Consider the following 22,628-nt stretch of genomic DNA (forward strand, 5'->3'; position numbering starts at 1 on the left):
TAGGTAGGTAGGTAGGTAGGTAGGTAGGTAGGTAGGTAGGTAGGTAGGTAGGTAGGTAGGTAGTTAGTTAGGTAGTTAGGTACGTAGTTAGTTAGTTAGTTAGGTAGGTAGGTAGGTAGTTAGGTAGGTAGTTAGGTACGTAGTTAGTTAGTTAGTTAGTTAGTTAGTTAGTTAGTTAGGTAGGTAGGTACTAGAGAATGGCGCACAAAGGACACCTTCCAACCCCTCCGCTCTTCACCATCTCATTTTGAAAGCTATTTGTGGAAAGGCTATAGTCGCTGCAAAGAGAGAGAGAGAGAGAGAGAGAGAGAGAGAGAGAGACTGAAAGAGAGAGAGAGAGAGAGAGAGAGAGAGAGGATGAAGGAGTCTACAGGGAGAGAGAGTCAGCAGGACATGACAGGGACATGAGGGAGGGGGTACACAAGTTGACTTTGTTTCGTCATTACACTCATCCTTATTTAATCCTTATTTAATTTAATCCTTAATTACTGGAGCAGTTGTGCTGTGATTTAGAGCTCTTCAATACTTTTGTTCTCTCCTCGGAAGCTACACAGACGAGCATGCCCCTGGGAGAGGGTGGGAGACTGAAAGAGACGCTGTGTGTGTGTGTGTGTGTGTGTGTGTGTGTGTGTGTGTGTGTGTGTGTGTGTGTGTGTGTGTGTGTGTGTGTGTGTGTGTGTGTGTGTGTGTGTGTGTGTGTGTGTGTGTGTGTGTGTGTGTGTGTGTGTGTGTGTGGAGAGAGGAGGGTGGGGAGTTCAGAGATATCGACAGCCAGGTATCAGAGGAGCCAGACAGAGGATGAGGGGAGGGAGGGAGGATGAACAGAACCAGGTGCAGAGAGGCAGAGGAAGGACAGGACAGGGGGAGGAGGAGGGAGAGGAAGGACAGGACAGGGCAGGAGGAGAGGAAGGACAGGACAGGGGAGGAGGAGAGGAAGGACAGGACAGGAGGAGGAGGAGAGGAAGGAGAGGACAGGGGAGGAGGGAGAGGAAGGACAGGACAGGGGGAGGAGGGAGAGGAAGGACAGGGGGAGGAGGAGGAGAGGAAGGACAGGACAGGAGGAGGAGGAGAGGAAGGACAGGGGGAGGAGGAGGGAGAGGAAGGACAGGGGGAGGAGGAGGGAGAGGAAGGACAGGACAGGGGAGGAAGGAGAGGTGTTTGGGGGATAGAGCACAGATCTAGCTGGTCTCACTCTTGCTGGTGTCTCCGCTCCTCCTCTGTAGCTGCAGGAGACTCCCACAGCCTCTCAGCACCGTCTTCAACGCCCGCAGACCCCAGTCGTAGTGCTGCTGGGGGGTCAAGAGCTCCCTGTGGAAAAACACACACACACACAGTTTATGAGCTGCTGGGGTTCAGCTCTTTACACACAATAGAAACAACACACACACACACAAACACACACACACACCTAGCCAGGTTGAAGATGGCGACAAGCTTGCGTCCCAGGATCTGAGCGTCCTTGAAGCCCTCGGAGTAGAGGATGACCTCTGCGATCAGCTCGTTGTCGGGCCGCGTCATGGCCACGGGGCGGAACAGCTGCTTCAGGTTGTCGGGGAGCTTCTGTCGGCCTCCGTAGCCCTTCCCAGCGGGGTTCAGCGTTATGAACACACCCGCGTTAGGGTCCAGCTCCACCTAGGGGAAAGGGAGGTCTTACTTGCGGGTAAGAGTCGTCTCGCATAGTCAGGCTAGCCACACTTCGCACTGGAGAATGGTCTGGCTGGACTCATTACCTTTCAGGGATAGGGGGGAAAAAGCTGCTTGTTGTTGGGTTGTTGTTGTTTCTCGTAGTGAAGGGGACTTAAAGCGGTAATGTGCACAGAGCTGAGGGGGAGGAGTCTGGGTTGAATCTGACAGGCCGAGAGAATCTCCATCGCCACTGATTGGGCAGTAATAAACCCAATGACAGCGTAGCTGTTTGTATTTCAAATTCCTCAGAACTCACGCTGATTGGTGAGGTTTTCTGATCTGGCACAAACAGATCTCTACGGAGAGTATCCGGACTGATTTGCGAGAGAAACGGGATGTGAGATCGCTAAATCAGGAAGGTCTCATGAGGCTAAGTCAGACTAGGGCAGAGGTCGGCAACCTTTAGTTGAGCCATTTTTGGGCAGTAAATCAATCAATCTCCCTGGAGCCGCAAATCATTTGAGCCTCATAACGAAGGCAGCGTTTCCCCTGGATGTTTTCCCAGGCCTGGTGGTGCGCACGCGGGGGGGACACGTTGGAGGATCTGAGGAGGTCTGGAGGTCCTCAGCCAGGACATTTTGAGCATCAAACCCTTCAGCCACCAGAGGGAGCAACTGGAGAGGGGCTAAAGAGGTTCCAGACGCCAGACTAGGCTGAGAGGGGCTGGTACAGGATGTGACTGGGCCGTGTGTGTGGCGGTCCTCCTCACCTCCTTGCCCAGTAGCTGGCAGGTGTGCTGGTGCTTCTTCAGGGAGTTCTGGATGGCCTGGATCTGCATGGACACAGCCGACAGCACGGCCTCCTCCAGGCGGTTGAACTCGTCGAAGCAGCCCCACGCTCCGCACTTCACCAGCCCCACAAAGATACGGCCCATGGACTTCACATCGATGCCCTGGAACACACACACACACACACACACACACACATACAGTAGGGGTGGAAATAAATATCTATACACTTAAATATTGCAATATTTCGTGACGCAATATTGTACCGATTCTCTGAAGCGCTGTATCGATTTTTATATTTCATCGTGGTGACGTTTTGGTGTTGTATTTAAGCCTCCGGCCGCTAGATGGTAGCAGGCATTTATCCATTAGACTTTCCCTTTCATTTATCGCAGGAAGTGCTGTTTCATATATATATATATATATATATATATATATATATATATATAATCAATGTTTCCGCTGGTAAGGTTTTGCCAGGTTTTGCCACCACACCATACATTTTACATTTGATACAAAAAATAATAATACAAACTAGAAAAGACATTTTCTGGAGAAAATGTGATGTGGGCTAGTTGCTGAAGCTGGTTGTAACAACTACTGCAAATAATATTATAACTACTAACTATTGTAAATACTGTATAACTACTATAAACACTATTGCTATTACTATTATAACTACAAATATAACTGTTAGCACTACCAATACTACTAAATAAATGTCAATATAAATATAAAAAAACTACTGCTTGTAATACACTCAAAAATAGTTTAAACATCTCATGACTCGTGGTTTTAATAAGATCAATAGCTCAAAAAAGGTATAAATATTAGTTTACAGTCTGAATTTCATTCTGAATATGTATTTCAATATAAGGAAGGTAGGATGGTAGGACGGAAGTTAGTAGCCTAAGGGAGGAAGGTAGGAATACAAATGCTACCACAGTAGTTGTTGGAGGTGTTGGTATGGAAGTTGAGGTGAATGCTACTACTGTTGTTATAAAAGGGATGCCTGTTGAGAGGATTACCCTACATTAACAGATCATCACTGCAGTGGTGTAATGGTTAGACAATTATGCTATTCTGAATAAAATATATTATTGTTATTGTTGTTATTTTATTATGATTTAATCATGTTAAATTGTGTAAATGAGGTGCAGAAAAAAACATACTGCGCATGATGATGGTTTACTGTTAGAACAACATGGCATCCTGTTCTGCTAGCACAGCCGGAGAGTTAGTCGCAAAGTAAAATACGAACTCCCCTATCTGGCAGCACTTTGGTTTTCCTCCAGATGAAAAAGGAGAGCCAACGAACCTTGATGAGCCAGTTTGCAAAATTTGCTTAAAGAAGGTCTTAAGGATGGAAATACAACTAATTTAAAGGTGCACCTGAAAAAAAACTACCCGTTATCCTATGCGAGACTAGGCCCAAATCTGGCCTCCAAGCCCACGAGCTCAGCTGCGGGCCCATCGACCAGCAAACTCCCGCCTAGTATAGTTGGTGCCTTCGAGAAATCATCTAAATATAAGAGGGACAGCGCGCGCTGGAAGACATGCACTGGTGCAATCACCAATTAACTTGAAAAGGGAATGGTGTCATTCCACACGGTGGAAAAGAAGGAGTTTAAAGAGATGGTGGAAAAACTCGATCCGCAGTACGAGCTACCCGAGAGAAAGTATTTTTCCCAAAAGGCAATACCCGATCTCTACAATAAAGTTAGAGCAGATGTGCAGAAGCTGGTGGCCGAGGCAGATCACTACTCCCTAACCACTGATATGTGGTCAGCGCCCAACATGACGCCATACATGTCGCTCATATTCCACACCATCACGCCGGAATGGTCTCTCCAATCAAAGTGCCTGCAAACAGCATTTTTCCCTGAGCAACACACAGATGATCATCTTGCTGATGCGCTAGAGTGTGCAGCTATTCTAATTACAATTAGGCTATTAGACTAATAGATAATGTAGGCCATAAGGTTACGGTCAACTCATTTATTTTTGTATTTATTGACAGGAGTGTGCAACCCGCTGGGGTACACGACAAGCCATGATCAACCGTATCCTGGAGCAGGCACCAGCAATCCAACAAGTACTGACTGAGGACCGACGGACCAATCTGTCGCTATCATGGTCAGACATAGACATACTGACAGGAATGAATGAGGCTCTCAAACCTGTGAATGAATTTACAGACATCCTGTCTGCAGAAAAACATGTGACCAGCTCCTGTATCCTCCCCCTGCTACGGCTGTGCAAAGATGACGTCCTGCTTGTCACTGACAAGGATCTTCATCTGACACGGGACATCAAGTCAGGAATTCTTGCCAGGCTAGGTGAGAAATAACTTTTTCTTTATCATTCTGGACAAGGCTATATCTGTTGGCCTTATGCACCTGTCTGTAACTCCTAGGTAGGCCTAAGCCTGCGTCTAACATTCCCTCTATTTTGACCACTAGATGATAAATATAACACAGAAGCTACACAACAACTGCTGCACAAGTGCACCCTTCTCGACCCTCGGAACTGGGGAGATTATGGGGCCGAAGCTTTGGAGAAGACTAGAGCTGATCTTCAGGCAGAGATGATCGCATTGGAGATGCAACAACGGCCAGCGGTCATCAGAGATGAACCAGAAGAGGAGGAGGAGAGCCAACATGGCGCTGCTGCACCAGCCCTAGCACAGCCACCTAAAAACAAGATGACACTGGGGAGTCTGCTACAAGCAAAATCCACCACCATGCCTGTCGCTTCCGCCGAGGAAAGGGCAAAAAAAAGAGTTGGCTGCCTATTTGCGAGAGCCAGTAATTAACGGCGATGACAACCTGCTTCTGTGGTGGAAAGCCAATGCAGTACGACTTCCATTATTGTCGAGGGTCGCTAGGAAATACCTGTGTGTGTGCCACAAGTACGCCATCCGAACAAGTATTTAGCACAGCTGGAAACATTGTATGCCCCACACGATCTCTTTTTAACCCTGAGAAAGTGGATATGCTAGTGTTTTTGGCTAAGAACCTAGAGTAGCCTAGGCCTAGCCTGTTAGGCTCATACAGTAAGCCGAGTTACAGCCAACATGGCTTTTGATTTTTTGAATATTTTAGTTTATTTTGTAAAGCAGGCTTGTAAATTTCAATTGCATGTCTTAAAGTCTTAAGTCTATTTATTTTTATTTTTTTTCATTTTAACAATTATTTTGCATTGAATTTCGTTATTTAGTCGGCTTAGGCCTATTTTAGGCTATACAACAATCTTGCACTGTTGAGGCCTATGCCTTCTTATTTTATTAATTCGTCATAGGCTCCCCTGCACTGTTTATGCTCATTCATTCTTAATGTTGTTCATTCATTCTTGTTGATGAATACAATATGCCCGTGTAATAATACATGTTTTGGATTTTGAACGTTCTTGTTTTTTATTGTCTAATGATAGCCGGGTTTCCCGATAAAGAACCTTCTTAAGCAACCCTTTGCATGGGAGTTAAGAAGTACTTTGGAGTTATATTTTGCTTCAAAATAATGAGGATCATAAATTAATGTAAAGAATGATTGTAGAACTGGCACTCTGTTCCCTAAAAATTGCCCTTGAAATATTCCTGGGGGGTCTGAGAGGAATATATTAGGCTATTGAACTTGAACAAATATATTTTCTGACTACACAATCCATCTCTACCTGCCGCCACGGATGCAACAGTGCGGCACTGACACGAGACGGTCTCAATTCACGAGACATAAACCAAAGCAGTAGCCTAATGCCAATGTTATCAGACTTTTTGTAAATGAGAATCCATAGGCTGTATTTTATCCCCTCGCGGCTTCCCATACGGCAGTGTCATGTAGCCTAAGCGGTAACGTTACTCGAGTCTGCGCATTCTATTCTTTCTTCCCGCTTGAAGTCAAAGTTTCCCCAGTAACTGGGCATCCCTATCTCGTTCTCTATTTTAATAATCATTTAAGTCTAGACGTTCGGTTACACCGGAGTTTCACTGTAGGCTACTTGAGCTGACTAGCTGGTAACATTTCGAGAATACAGTTCAAACCAGTTAGGTCAATCAAACGGGCACCTGCTAGCCTAGTGCTAGAGAAAGGTAAGCATACAATTCTGTCTGCTGTGCGTGTGCTCTGTTTTCTTCAAATATTAAGAACCACCGCGCTATTGAGTAGGCTAGGCTAAACTAAGAGTAACATTAGCTATGTTGTTTTGACATTGTGTGACAAATGGACAGTGCGCCGTTCACTGTAGTCAACATTTTCGGCGTGCGCATAACCCTCCCCCTTAAATGATCTCGGGAAAAAAATGAATTAATAAATGGCACGATAGTACCAAGTACTGCATTTTTGGGGGGGAATCGGTTTAAAAATCGCCCAACCCTAGTGTGTGTGTGTGTACCTCATCACAGTTGAACACCAGCACTTGACGACCGAAGAGGCCCCCCAGGGCTTTGACGGACTCGGTCTTGCCGGTCCCTGCCGGTCCGTACGGGTTCCCGCCCAGCCCCATCTGCATGGCCTGGGTCAGGGTCAGGTAGCACTTGTCTGTCAGAGGGGTGTGGACCAGCTTGGCTGCGTTGCCCTGGGAGGGAGAGAGACGTGGAGGGAGACGGAGATGGAGGGGTGTCCAGATGGAGGATATATTGGATGAGAGTGGGTTGAGTAAGCCTTTGCAGAGGGACTGCAGCACACACAAAGGAATAGAGCTAATGGAATATCTGTCTGTGAGTAAACAGTGCCCCCTAGTGGTGAAGAGGGGTGGTTTGAGTGATTTCCATGACTTGTTTGGTATCCAAGTGGTGAGGTATACAAGCTGTAGATAACAACTGAGCCAAGCTGGCTAGGTACACATATGGTTGTGTGTATATCTGTGTGTGTGTGTACGTGCATACCTGGTACTCGTAGGTGTAGTTGAAGGAGGCGTCCACCATGTGGGCGTGGCAGTTCTGGTCCGGGCCCAGGTAGAAGCGGAGCTGCCTCCTCCAGGCCCAGGCATCGGGGCTGCTGACGCCCGCCTGGCTCAGCTGCTTCACCACGCTGATGTTGTGAATGACGTCCAAGATCAGAGCCTTCAGCTTCAGCTGCAGCACGCCGGACTCTACAGCAGGGGGTGTGTAGAGGACAAAGGTAGTGATTAAGCACGCTCCCGTTAGCCTGGTAGTAATTAAGCACGCTCCCGTTAGCCTGGTAGTGATTAAGCATGTTCCCGTTAGCCTGGTAGTAATTAAGCATGCTCCTGTTACCTGGTAGTGATTAAGCACGTTCCCGTTAGCCTGGTAGTAATTAAGCACGCTCCCGTTAACCTGGTAGTGATTAAGCACGCTCCCGTTAGCCTGGTAGTGATTAAGCACGCTCCCGTTAGCCTGGTAGTAATTAAGCACGCTCCCGTTAACCTGGTAGTGATTAAGCACGCTCCCGTTAGCCTGGTAGTGATTAAGCACACTCCCGTTAGCCTGGTAGTAATTAAGCACGCTCCCGTTAGCCTGGTAGTGATTAAGCACGCTCCTGTTAACCTGGTAGTGATTAAGCACACTCCCGTTAGCCTGGTAGTGATTAAGCACGCTCCTGTTAACCTGGTAGTGATTAAGCACACTCCCGTTAGCCTGGTAGTGATTAAGCACGCTCCCGTTAGCCTGGTAGTGATTAAGCACGCTCCTGTTAACCTGGTAGTGATTAAGCACGCTCCTGTTAACCTGGTAGTGATTAAGCACGCTCCCGTTAGCCTGGTAGTGATTAAGCACGCTCCTGTTAACCTGGTAGTGATTAAGCACGCTCCTGTTAGCCTGGTAGTGATTAAGCACGCTCCCGTTAGCCTGGTAGTGATTAAGCACGCTCCCGTTAGCCTGGTAGTGATTAAGCACGCTCCCGTTAGCCTGGTAGTGATTAAGCACGCTCCCGTTAGCCTGGTAGTGATTAAGCACGCTCCCGTTAGCCTGGTAGTGATTAAGCACGCTCCTGTTAGCCTGGTAGTGATTAAGCACGCTCCCGTTAACCTGGTAGTGATTAAGCACACTCCCGTTAGCCTGGCTCCAGCCCCCGAATCACACACCCACCTGCTCTCAGTGGGTTCTTCCCTGTCTAAATAAAGGTGTCCGTTTGTCTGTCTGTCTGTCTGTCTGTCTGTCTGTCTGTCTCTGTCATTGGCTCTGTCATTCGCTTGCATGGCTTCTCCTATCACTGCTATGCCGATGACACCCAACTGGTCCTGTCATTTCCCCCTTCTGATACACAAGTGGAGACACGCAGAACTGGGTGATTGGCTGACATCTCGAAGAGGATGATAACACATCACCTCAAGATCAATCTGGACAAGACTGAGCTGCTGTTCCTCCCGGGGAAGGGCTGCCCACACCGGGACCTGGCTATCACCATCGAAGACACAGTGGTGACACCGACTCAGACTGCGAGGAATCTGGGTGTGATGACCAACTGTCGTTCTCCGCACATAGCACATCCGTCACACGCTCCTGCAGATTCATGCTCTAGAACAGGGGTCTCAAACTCGCGGCACGCCACACCACTCTATCCGACATGATGTCAGAAATATAATGTCATCCGGCCCGCAAAATAATTTATTGTAAACGGCGCCAGCAGCCAGGCCTACAATGCGAAATTCAAGTCTCTCAAACGAGGGGCAAAATTGTGAGCAGCGCGCGAGTTGAATGCTGCAGTCACAGGTGCAATCAATCCGCACACGTTTTCATGGTTAACTAACGTTAGGAGCACAGACGGTTTCAAGAAGGACATTGCAGTATTTTTTGTGGAGTTCAATGGAAATGCTACCTGCCTGATATGCAAGAACAAAGTCGCCGTTCTAAAGGAATATAATGTCAAGAGTTTAAACTTGAACTTTAATAAATGCAAGTACAGGTCCAGGGCAGGCTTACAGTAGTGATGCATCTTGCAGCTAAAACAGAATAAAGTACAAATGTAGGCTATTCAAGATAAAATAAAAGTAAGGATGATTTGAACTGTTAAAATATATTAAAATGAATGGAAACTGGTTTGAATTTGTATAATGAAAATGTCTGCGCGCTGTGCGCATGCGTGCTGGAGCAAGTGGGGAAGCTATTTCGTTTCTAAAGACGTTTCTAAAGATCATATTACAGAGGCATGTGAAATACCACAACAAGCCCTCGCTCTATGTAAGCACAACTAGCGATTCATAAAGACAGATTGATGAAAACAACCGTTTCGCAGCAGAAAATAGATTTTTTAGAAGCTGCATTCTCAGTGCCCCGTCCGCCGCCATTATATGGATATACTTGGCTCGCGCTGGATTTTAAATTTATTCTACAGGCCTCCGAATTACACCAAAGTTATCTCGGTGAGTCAAACGTCTTATAATATGCCGTAAATAAGGTCCAGGTTGTCAAAAACGAGCATTCTCCTTTAACCAGACACTCCACACAGCTGTCCTTCCATATAGCCATCTTAAGCATATTTGATATGATAGTGGCTTATTCTTTCAAATGTGTATGCCTACTGTTTTCCAGCAGCCACTGTCCAAGCGGGAGCGAGGTTAATGATGCACATTCAATCCAATAGAGCAAAGCAGAGATCCAGAGTTAGAATTATAAAAAAAAAGAAGGCGTTTATTATGCATAAACGTACAACAAAAATATTCAATGCGGCTCTTCGTCCTAATAAACAAAATATATCAATTTGGTTACCTTTCCATGATTTGCCTTGGTTAAGTCATGGTTTTAAAGTTTGAGGCGTTCCTCACCGTCTCACTAGGATTCTCCCAGGTGCGTTCCATTATCCCCATTCAATACAGAGGGGCTCCAGGAAATATAGATTACATCTAGGGGCGGCTGTAGCTCAGTTGGTAGAGCGGGTCGTTCAATGATCGAAGAGTCAGTGGTTCGAATCCCAGCTCCGACTGTCCACATGTCGAAGTGTCCTTGAGCAAGACGCCTAACCCCAAATTGCTCCCAATGAGCAGGTTAGCGCCTTGCATGGCAGCTACCGCCATTGGTGTGTGAATGTGTCTGTGAATGGGTGAATGAGAGGCCATTGTAAAGCGCTTTGAGTGCCGCTAAGGTGGAAAAGCGCTATATAAGTGCAGTCCATTTACAACTGCCCTCCCTCCCTTACTTCCTTCCTTCCAGCCATCAGTGGGTCATCTATCTCACCATCCATCCGTCCATCATGAAACCCTCCAACCCTCCCTTTTTGAGTAAAATTCTGGAAAAGATTGTTTTCAAACAGATTAATGATTTCCTAGCTACAAGTTCTACCCTCAACTTTTTCCAGTCCGGCTTTCGCGCCCATCATGGCACAGAGACGGCATTAGTCAAAGTTGTAAATGACCTCAGAACTAATGCTGACTCCAAAGAGCTCTCTGTTCTCGTCCTCCTGGACCTGAGTGCAGCCTTTGATACTGTAGATCATGCGATCCTCATCAAAAGACTGGAGAAGTGGGTTGGCCTCTCCAGTCCAGTCCGAAATTGGTTTAGGACCTATCTAACTGGTCGTGAATTCTTCGTTGCCCTCGGTGACCATAGCTCAGGAAAGATCCCTATGACCTGTGGGGTGCCCCAAGGATCGATCCTAGGACCTCTACTCTTCAGCCTGTACATGCTGCCCCTTGGCAGTGTCATCAAAAGAAACAACATCAGCTACCATAGCTATGCAGATCATACCCAACTCTATATGTCTGTAACACCCAGTAATTACAGCCTGTTTGACTCGCTTGTAAAGAGTATTATGGATATAAATGTATGGATGTCACATAATTTCCTCCAACTAAACCAAGACAAAACAGAAGTACTCATCAATCATTGGTGAAAAAGCTGAAAGAGAGAATCTGCACATTTAAAAACTGCTTTGACATCAAAAGCCAGGCTAAAAACTGACATACTTGACTAGGGTTGGGCATCGAGAACCGGGACCAAATTGGAACCGGTTCTAAAATTCCGATTCCGAAGGAATCGTTTATATATTTTAATTTTGATTCTGCTTATCGGTTCCTAAACAAATTTCACTTGCGCTAATTTCAGTTTCCGTGTTGGTGGCTTGCGCGTTTGCCTTTGGTTTGCAGTCCGCCAGAAAAACCAACGAAGAAGAAGTAGTTTCCGTAGAGCCGTTTGCTTTAGTTGGTTAGTTTTATATGCCTCTATGTATTTGTGATTTTCTTATTATTCAACTGTTCTGAGTTCTGGCGAGTAGTAGTACACTTGACTAGTACCGACATTAAATGCAATTATTGTAAGTCGCTTTGGATAAAAGCATCTGCAAAATGACTATAATGTAATGTTCTTGTTTGTGTCAGAGCTGCCTCAACACTCACTCATTTTAGACGTGAGAACCCGCTGGAATTCTCTGTTTCAAATGCTGGAGAGATTCCTAGAACAATACCCTGCAATTCAAGCAGCCAGCTTGGACCAACGACTGAGAAAGAATATGGAGAGGGACAGGTAGTCATAGATAAGAGAGATGGATAGATACTTACTTGATCCGGAGGGACATTTAAAACACAGCAGCAGTGAAGTGATAGTCTAGTGATAGTCTACTACTGAGAGCTGTCACTGTGCTAATGGAGGTAGTGCAAATGTTAGGTGCAAATTAACAGTAGGCTACAGGTATTGCAAATGTAAGGGGATTAAAAAGTAACAACAATGCAAGAATAACTATTAATGTGGACAATATAAAATACTAATTTGCATATTGGTTTTTTTTATAGAGAAGAACGACAATCAATATTTTGAACTCAGAAATTGTATTCTTTGTCACACAGACTTTCTAGGCTGACAGATGAAGATTTTTTGAAGGCAGAGGACTTCATCAGTGTGATGAGAGTTCTCTTCACGTCCACGCTCTGCGTTTCTACTGAAAAGAACCCAACATGCAGTCAGATCCTGCCAATTCTCCAAAAGCTAGAGGTGCATTTTACTGTGGAAGAGGGAGACACAGTATTTGTATCCAACCTTAAGAAGCAAGTTTGGGCAAACCTGTCCAAGCGGTACCAGGTAAATGACTGAGGCGGCTATAAAGAAATGAATGAAGAATAAATGAAATAATTCTATTCCTGTGACTTAATCGTATATTTAAAGAATATTTATGTTTTGCAGAGTGATGACATCAGGAGCTTTCTTGAAGTGGCCACTGCATTAGATCCACGTTTCAAACAAAAGATGGACAATAGTGCCACTGTCTGGGACCGGATCAAGGGAAAGCTGACTGACTCTGAGCAGGTGAAATGTCATTCATGTACAAATATATACTGTCTCCTCTTCAGTTATTAAAATGTTTGATCTACAGTAAATGCCAATTATTTTCTCTGTAGACAACAGAGGATGATCATGGAGAAGATGGTGGTGTCACACTCTCAATGCGGTCCGAGAAAAGGCATGAGAATGAGGACGGAGTGGAGAGCGAGGAAGAGGAGAATGTAAGTATGATAGCTGAAATTTGATGGGTTCTTAATCTTAATAATGATCTATGTCTTTAATGGATGTTTTAACTTTTTTTTGTGATAACCCTATTCTTTGTTTGTTTGTTTGTTTGTTTAGCAACCACCTCCCTGCAAACGTCCCAGAAAGTCTCCGCTGGAGGAGCTTTTTGCTGATGAGGATGCACTAAAGATGTCGTCACAGCAGAGGTCGAAGTCCGTCCAGGACCAGGCAGAGAAGGAGATGCAGATGTATACAGATACGCCACCAACCGTGATGTCTGATGACCCTGCTGCCTGGTGGTGGAACCAGCGAATGACTTATCCTCTCCTGTCAGACATGGCCTTTTCATATTTGTGTGTCCAGGCCTCCTCTACTCCTAGTGAACGAGTGTTCTCCACTGCGGGAGACACAATCTGTGCTGAACGCTCGCGCCTACTGCCTGAGAAGGCAGATATGCTTATTTTTCTCAACAAGAACTGTTTTTAATTTAGGGAGTGTTTATACCTGCTAGCCTGGACTAGGGTGTGTTTTGCTGTGTGTTTGCTCTTTGGATATTCTACACCAGGTCAGCCTGTCAGTGGGATTATTACAAATAGATGTTTACAAAAGATTATTACAAATAAATGTTTCTTCTGTGAAATAAGCGTGCAGCCTGTTTTGACCCCACCCATCAAAGAATCGGAATCGAGAATCGTTAAGAACCGGAATCGAAATGAAGAATCGGAATCGGAATCGGAATCGGAATCGTTAAAATCCAAACGATGCCCAACCCTATACTTGACTCAGATCTCAATTTCGAAACCAACATAAAGAAAATAACCAAGACATATTTTTACCACTTAAGAAACATTGGCAAGGTGCAACCATTTCTCTCTCAGGCTGATACCGAAAGACTAATGCATGTTTTCATCACAAGCAGGCTGGACTACTGCAATGCTCTACTGTCTGGCCTACCAAAGAAAGCAATCTCTAAGCTACAAATGATACAGAATGCTGCAGCATGAGTCCTCACTAAGACTAGACAGAGGGCACACATCACACCAGCCTTAAAATCACTACACCTGTCAACTCTAGAATAGACTTCAAAATAATTTTATTAGTCTATAAATCTCTCCACAGTCACACACTTGAATACAGTACATTTCAGACATGCTTGTCAGGTACATGCCCAACAGACCACTCAGGTCCTCAGGTAACCTCTGGAACACCTTGCCAGAGTACCTAAGAAGGGCTGAAACAATGGAAATCTTTAAGCGAGATCTCAAAACGTACCTTTTCAGTCTAGCCTATAATCACTAGCCAGGACCTAGAGACACAGAAAGGCAGCCTCCAGCCTGCTTGTGAATCCTTCGTATACACTGGTGTATATCCTGTTATGCACTGTGTGTATATTTAGATGTGAATACAGATGCTGGTTGCCCTGGGACTGTCACGTTCTGTTTTAATATCTGTGCTTTTATGGCTCTATGTGCTACTAACCCTTTTCTGCCTCCCCTCTCCCTAGTGCCTCTCTCTCTCCCTCCTACCTTCTAACCAGGTCCAGTGGATGCCCCACTGTCACCAGCAGACCACCCTGAGTCCCATAGACACCCCTGTGTCTGCTGTGGATGTCCAGTACAGCCACTAACCCTGTCCTCCTCCCTAGTGTCTCTCCCTCTTATACTCTATACAGGGCCTGTGGACACCCTGTCTCCTGCAGGCCACCCTGTAGCAGGCCCTGGAGAACCCCCATCCCCCGTCCTCGGCCAAAAGTCCACCCTATGGCTCCTGGAAAGGCCCCCTGCCTCCTCGTGACTAGCTCCTTCCCACTCTGTGGTCTGCTGTCCCTATCCAGCCAAACCCCACCCCTTTTTACTCTTGGCTCTCTGCTTTCTGTTTCCCCGCCTCTGCCTTGCTGCATTCTCTATGAGCCTGTTCTGCTAAGTGCTTATTGTGCTTTGTTATATGATTCACTTAAATATCATATTAGAGACTACAGGGATAGCTAACACATAATGGCCGACCATGTAGGCAACTTCTCTGTAACTATTTGTGCACTCTACTGTTAGTCATGTCTCTCTTATGAAGTATCTAGCCCATGTTTACTGCTCTGTATACTGTATGTTCTTAGCCAATAGACAAACATTTTCCAGGAGCTTGCTCGATTGTCTCGTTGAGAGAGGTCAGGGAATAATTACAGCTAATTTTTCTGGCCCCCAGGTGAAAGTTTTTTTGCATCCCTCTAGAATATGTAGGGTGGGACCTATGCCCACCCCTCCATTGCTTTCTGTAAAGCGCATTGTGTTGCCTCTGTGTATGAAATGCGATATACAAATAAAGTTTGATTTGATTTGATTTGCAGAGAGTGGGAAATTCCTGGTATATTTCTGGAAAGTTTCTAAAAATCTTCATCGCTCAGGAATTTTCCCGATAACAGGGGCTCGTCAATGCATTTTCCCCAAATAAATGTTTCTAATTACTCAATGACACAGCGTACAGTAGGTGGGAGGAAGCACATGACCAGAGACGCTGTTGAGGGGAGCCTCTGGGATGGTCAGAATGGTGAAGTAAAACCTAAATTCTACTATGAAAATGAAAGAGGATGTGGGGAAATTGAGAGCTGTGACCCATCAGCTGTGACCCATATCAGTTCTGTCAGGAGTTATCTCTCATCTGCTCAATAGAAAACCATGTGCCATATTCTGGAGCTGATCTACTGGACTATATTATGAGGAGTGTAACTAACTTGAATGAAGTTTTATATATTGTCCTAAAGTGAGAGTTCGCAGGAACATGCGACCCCACGAAGACATTAGAATCTGCTCTGGATGTCAGAGAGTATAGCTATAGCCCAGTCATCTAGGAGAGATTACTAAAGCTGCCTCTCTCCTTCCCTCTCCCTCTCTCTCTCTCTGTCTTTCTCTCTCCCTCTCTGTCTCTCTCCCCCCCTCTCTCTCTCCCTCTCTCTTTCGCTCTCCCTCCTTCTCTCTCTTTCTCTCTCTGTTTCTCTCTCCCTCCCTCTCTCTCTCTCCCTCCCTCTCAGCCTTTCTCTCTCTCCCTCTCTGTCTCTCTTTCTCTTTCTTTTTCTCTCCCTCTCTGTTTCTCTCTCCCTCTCTCTGTCTCTCTCTCCCTCCCTCTCTCTCTCCTGTGCTCCCTGGAGTTGTGGCTCATCCCAGCGCGCTGCCCCTGCCTCTCAGATCTCTAATCCCCCAGCGTCACGGCTGTGCTTGGTCGTTGACTGGCCCCCCGCCGTGAGACTGAGCTGACATACAAACAGACAGCTATTACAGGCTCCGCCCCATCTCCTCAGCAGCAGCGCTATCGGGGGGCAGCAGCCATTCACAGCTTATCTCACTCAGTCAATAAGAGCCTTGATTCTGATCAGAACAGCAGATGACCTGAGGACAAGGGATGAGCTGGCAATACTGTACATCCCACACAGATGGAAACAGTCATGCAGTCACTTTCTCTAAGCAACACATACACACACACACACACACACGCACACGCACACGCTCACGCACCTGTATTGGTGGCGTCCTCCGAGCTGGTGTCTACGTTAGTGTAGTGCTCCAGCTTGGCGGCCAGCTCCAGCTCCAGACGCTGGAGGCTCTGGGTCTTCATGGCGCACTCCACATCCTCAGTGAAGTGGATCTGCTCGGCCAGGCACAGGATCTACACAGGGAGGCCGGAGTCACGCACACAACCAGGCATTCAAGATTATATACACTATTCAAGAATGAACCAGGAGTCATATATGAGACTGAACAATCATCCAGGAGTCATATATGAGAGTGAACAATCATCCAGGAGTCATATATGAGAGTGAAGAATCATCCAGGAGTCATATGTGAGTGAAGAATCATCCAGGAGTCATATATGAGAGTGAAGAATCATCAAGGAGTCACATGTGAGTGAAGAATCATCCAGGAGTCATATATGTGAGTGAAGAATCATCCAGGAGTCACATATGTGAGTAAAGAATCGTCCAGGAGTCATATATGAGAGTGAAGAATCATCCAGGAGTCATATGTGAGTGAAGAATCATCCAGGAGTCATATATGAGAGTGAAGAATCATCAAGGAGTCACATGTGAGTGAAGAATCATCCAGGAGTCATATATGTGAGTGAAGAATCATCCAGGAGTCACATATGTGAGTAAAGAATCGTCCAGGAGTCATATATGAGAGTGAAGAATCATCCAGGAGTCATATATGAGAGTGAAGAATCATCCAGGAGTCATATATGAGAGTGAAGAATCATCCAGGAGTCATATATGTGAGTGAAGAATCATCCAGGAGTCATATATGAGAGTGAAGAATCATCCAGGAGTCATATATGTGAGTGACGAACCATCCAGGAGTCATATATGTGAGTGAAGAATCATCCAGGAGTCATACATGAGAGTGAAGAATCATCCAGGAGTCATATATGTGAGTGAAGAATCATCCAGGAGTCATATATGTGAGTGAAGAATCATCCAGGAGTCATATATGTGAGTGAAGAATCATCCAGGAGTCATATATGAGAGTGAAGAATCATCCAGGAGTCATATATGAGAGTGAAGAATCATCCAGGAGTCATATATGAGAGTGAAGAATCATCCAGGAGTCATATATGAGAGTGAAGAATCATCCAGGAGTCATATGCGTGTACCTGAGAGGGGTAGCGGGAGGGGTCCACGGTTCCGGTCCTTCCTGCCGACACACACTCACACAACAGCTGCTTCAGAGTCTCCTTCATCTCAGCAGACAGATCCCTCAGCCACACCTGGACACACACACGCGTAAAACCAGACACCCACAGACACACACACGCGTAAAACCAGACACCCACAGACACACACACACACACGCGTAAAACCAGACACCCACAGACACACACACACGATCACATGTGTTACATGTCTCTTCAGCATCAGACATGATTTGTATGAGATGAATAAAGACGCGCACACATACACAGACACACACACACGGGACTGGTTCCTCCTCACCTCGACGTGGTGGGAGATGTGTATGAGGTTTCTGAGGGGCACCACCTCTCCCTCCAGAGAGCGTATGGCCACAATGTGCTGACACGGCTCATCAAACTCCACACTGTTGATACCTGCAGAGACACACACACACACACACACACACACACACACACACACAATCTAGCATTTATATCCTTGTGGGGTCCCTAAACATAACCGTACCTAACCCTTGACCCCTAACTTTAACCTTAAACCTGACCTTAACCCTAACCCTGTAACCCCAGAAAAACCCTAAACCTAGACTTAACCCTAAACATAACCCTAAACATAACCTTTGACCCCTAACCCTAATTGCCATAAACCCTAAACGGTGACCCTAAAATGGACCCTAACCTTATGAGGCCCATCAAAATGGCACCACAAGGACAGTTTTTTCTTGGTTCACTATCCTTGTAGATCCATTCGTAGATCCATCCATCCATTCATCCATCCATACACAAATGCAAATGTAGGCTGGTATGTTGAGAGTTGTGTGTGTGCGTGTGTGCGTGTGTGTGTGTGTGTGTGGTTGTGCCTCACCAGCGAAGAGCTTTTTCAGGTGGGCCTGTATGACCATGGGGTTGGTGGCCTGACCCAGCACCTCCAGCAGGTCATCATCACCTATGAAGTAAAACCTGGGGAACGCCGACCGCTTCTCCTGCAGACACACACACACGCACGCACGCCCGCACGCACGCACGCACACACACACACACGCATGCACACACGCGCACACACACACATACGCACACACACACATTTCAGACATGACACGAGTTGGAATCCAGTGTGCGTGTGTGTGTGTGCGTGTGTATGTACAGTATCTGTGTGTGTGTGTGTGTGTGTGTGTGTGTGTGTGTGTGTGTGTGTGTGTGCGTGTGTATGCACAGTATCTGTGTGAGTGTGCGCTTACTTCCAGGAACTCGTTGAGTGATTTCTGGCAGCGCTGCAGCTGGTCCAGGATGTTGACCAGGGATGTTCTGATCCCAGCGCGTGAACTCAGACACGTCACCCTGCTGTCCCGCTGGACGTCAGCCATGATGGTCCTGGAACACACACACACACGTATCAATATACACACAAAACACACATACACACATAATATATACACAAAAAACAAACACACATGCACACGTATCAATATACACACAAAACACACATACACACATAATATATACACAAAAAACAAACACACATGCACACGTATCAATATACACAACAAATAAACACACACACACACACACATATCAATATACACAAAAAATAAACACACACACACATATCAATATACACAAAAAACAATCACATACAAACACATACTGTATCAATATACACGAAAAACAAACACATATACACACAACACAGACTAAGAGACTACATCCATCCATTCATCTACAGGTATCCATCTATCCATCTATCCATCCATCTATCCATCTATCCATCTATCCATCTATCCATTCATCTATCCATCTATCCATTCATCTATCCATCTATCCATCTATCCATTCATCTATCCATCTATCCATCTATCCATCCATCCATTCATCTATCCATCTATCCATCCATCCATTCATCCATCCATCCATCCAGTCATTTATCCATCTATCCATCTATCCATCCATTCATCTATCCATCCATCCATTCATCTATCCATTCATCCATCTATCCATCCATCCATTCTTCTATCCATCCATCCAGAAACGCACACAGACTGCCGGCGTTGTACCTGAAGTCCTGGTCCACCCGTCTGAAGCGGGCCTGTTCTCTGGGCAGAGCCCCGCGGCCGAAGATGGGCTCCAGGTAGACCCAGCGCCTCTGGATGGAGTTCAGGCTGGACAGGTCCTCGTCCAGCTCCGACAGACGCACCTCCCACAGACTCACCTGAGAGTTGCAGTACAAGGTTAGTGTTTCTGTGTGTGTGTGTGTGTGTGTGTGTGTGTGTAGACTCACTTTATCCTGAAAGCTGCTGTAGTATGGAGAGTCCTTCAGAGACTGAAGCAGGCACCTGTTATCCCCGACCTGCAGAAGATGGCAGGATGGATGCAGACAGCGTTCAACCACAACGACAGTCCATACGCACTGGTGTGAGTGTGTGTGTATGTGCGTGAGTGCGTGCGTGTGTGTGTGTGCACGAATCAGTGTGTGTGTGTGTGTGTGTGTGAGTGTGTGTGTGCGTGCGTGCGTGTGAATGTGTGTGTGTGTGTGTGTACCTGGTTGACGATGTCTCTCCAGTCCTTGATGAGTGTGATTGTGTGTGCGCTGCTGTCTGTGTACTCAGTCAGGCAGAACGAGGCTCTGGCTCCCCATAGGTCCAGCTCTCTGAGAGCCTCTCTGATGGTCAGCTCCGCCTGCGCCCGGCTGTTTAGGTCCTACACACACACAGGAGAGGGGGAGTTGTGTGTGTGTGCACGTGCATGTGTGTGTGTGTGCGTTGTGTGTATGTAGATGCATGTGTGTGTATAGTGTGCATGCAGATGTTGGCTCTTGCAATCTCAGCTGAATAAACACAAATATGTTAATTTTCCTCAATATTTGTCACAGAATACAGATCCCTGAAGTGCCAGCTAATGTGTGTATAGCCTGCAGTATGGACAAACGCACACAAGGAACCTTAAAGAACTGAGAATAAGTTGGGAACACAGACACCTGGCACCACCTTATTTAGCCAGCGTAGCATAGTGCTGCTAGTGCTAGCTAACTTAGCTAGCTAGGCTCTAACGCCTCAATTCCACTGACTCCGTTTGCGTGGTGTTCCGAATGCGGTCAGGTTTTGTTCCGTCCTCCACAAGGCTTCAACCCCACCAGTTTCGTTTCAGGAGCGAGCATTTTGTTTGATATTCTGACAGGCCGCCAGGGGGCGGAACCTAACTACCCATTTATTTTATTACCATTTGGTGTGTCCCAGATGTGGCGTCCGTCAAAAATAGACCTGCTGTCTATCTCTACCAGTACACCTGCTGTCTATCTCTACCAGTAGACCTGCTGTCTATCTCTACCAGTAGACCTGCTGTCTATCTCTACCAGTACACCTGCTGTCTATCTCTACCAGTACACCTGCTGTCTATCTCTACCAGTAGACCTGCTGTCTATCTCTACCAGTAGACCTGCTGTCCATCTCTACCAGTACACCTGCTGTCTATCTCTACCAGTAGACCTGCTGTCTATCTCTACCAGTAGACCTGCTGTCTATCTCTACCAGTACACCTGCTGTCTATCTCTACCAGTAGATCTGCTGTCTATCTCTACCAGTAGACCTGCTGTCTATCTCTACCAGCAGACCTGCTGTCCATCTCTACCAGTAGACCTGCTGTCCATCTCTACCAGTAGACCTGCTGTCTATCTCTACCAGTACACCTGCTGTCTATCTCTACCAGTAGACCTGCTGTCTATGTGTGTGTGCACCTTCAGCTCCAGGGCCTTGTCTGTGATGGTGTGGGCCACGCCGAGCAGGTGGGCGAAGGTGAGTCTCTCCAGGGTGGTGCCTCTGGGGAGCCCCAGCAGTCTAAATAGGTCCAGCCAGTGTTCTTGGGACAGGTGCTCCCCGTGCACGTACTTCAGTACCGGCACCACATTCTGCTCACAGACAAACAAACCAGGTACTTCAGTACCAACACCACATTCTGCTCACAGACAAACAACCCGGTAACACTTTAGGGTAGGGTAATAAGGGTACATTAATAAGCGTTAGTTAATGCATTATTAAGCATTAAGTAACAGTTAACTAATGTCTCTATTAACCATTTACTAATGTTATTTATATTAACTAAGGTTAACTTACCTAAGCCTAACCATAACCTTAACTAAGGTATTAATTAACATTAGTAACCTAACCTAACCCTAAATAAGCATTAGTTAACAGTTAACTATTGTTTTTTGTGACACTTATTGTAAAGTGTGACCAACAACCCTGATGATGTCTTCATGGCTTAGTTCACACGGCAGGTCTTAATGCTCAATTCCGATTTTTTACACAGATCCGATTTTTTTGTTTAGCTGTTCACATGCCATTTTAAATGTAACCTATATTTTGAACAGCCCACGGCCCTGAACTGACCCGCATGCGCAGAAGAACAATAACAAAGACGTCAGGACGTCACGCGCAGCGCACTGTTTACGGAAGTAACGTTAACCATGGATAACGTTCTATTAATACATCCATGATAACCTTACAACCCCAACTGAAGTTAGCCTTTACTACGGGTTGATTTTCAAGTAGGCTATTTGTGCAGTGGAAGCCGGCGACGGTATGAGCAAATGATAACGAGAAGATGGATGAGGATCGTCTTGTGACGTGCAGTATGCTGCACAAGCACACCACAGTGAAACGCTTCACGAATTTGCAAGTCACCGCTCTAGAGACGTAAAAGTAGCATTAAACGCGACATGACTGTTCAGACGGCGGGCGCGTTGCAAAACATCAAACATGTATCCGATATAATACCACCTCTGAATGTGACCCAGGTTGGATAAAAAATAAAAAAAAAGATTTCATGTGACTTGCGCTGTTCAGACGGTCATGAAAAAATTGCACCCGAGTCGCACGTAGGCAAAAAGTTCGGATTTGGGTCACATTTCACTGCCGTGTGAACAAAGCCCATGTGTCTTCCTGATGGCCTCCATCCCCCTCCTCTGTCTCCATGGCTGTATTCCAAATGCTAGGGCTCTACCATTCGAAGAGAACATAATCGAGGCCACGCCCACCTCCGCCATATTGAAGGGCGTTCCAATCCGAAGGGTGCAAAAGTGCTCCCTTTGAAGGGCCCTTCGTAACGGTAGTTTTCGAAGTGAACAAGTAATAGTCACTTTTGCTCCCTTTGCTCCCACAACT

General features: G+C 46.1%; 1 protein-coding gene across 1 annotated transcript in view; it reads right to left on the reverse strand.

The window, feature by feature from the left end:
- Window positions 1–22,628, reverse strand: part of dync2h1 (dynein cytoplasmic 2 heavy chain 1) — a gene marked incomplete at its 5' end in the record, with an annotated part of 236,486 nt that overhangs the window by 181,638 nt on the left and 32,220 nt on the right. The window contains 14 exons of the mRNA XM_084443002.1: window positions 1,193–1,308; window positions 1,409–1,632; window positions 2,396–2,578; window positions 6,804–6,986; window positions 7,297–7,502; window positions 16,308–16,458; window positions 17,440–17,553; window positions 17,780–17,892; window positions 18,341–18,458; window positions 18,714–18,846; window positions 19,527–19,681; window positions 19,751–19,819; window positions 20,011–20,169; window positions 21,203–21,373. Coding sequence (XP_084299128.1) covers window positions 1,193–1,308; window positions 1,409–1,632; window positions 2,396–2,578; window positions 6,804–6,986; window positions 7,297–7,502; window positions 16,308–16,458; window positions 17,440–17,553; window positions 17,780–17,892; window positions 18,341–18,458; window positions 18,714–18,846; window positions 19,527–19,681; window positions 19,751–19,819; window positions 20,011–20,169; window positions 21,203–21,373 — 2,095 coding nt within the window. The remainder of the gene's footprint in view (window positions 1–1,192; window positions 1,309–1,408; window positions 1,633–2,395; window positions 2,579–6,803; window positions 6,987–7,296; window positions 7,503–16,307; window positions 16,459–17,439; window positions 17,554–17,779; window positions 17,893–18,340; window positions 18,459–18,713; window positions 18,847–19,526; window positions 19,682–19,750; window positions 19,820–20,010; window positions 20,170–21,202; window positions 21,374–22,628) is intronic.

The sequence above is a fragment of the Borostomias antarcticus genome (genome assembly GCF_949987555.1).
Source record: "Borostomias antarcticus genome assembly, chromosome: 1".
Taxonomy (NCBI): Eukaryota; Metazoa; Chordata; class Actinopteri; order Stomiiformes; family Stomiidae; genus Borostomias; species Borostomias antarcticus.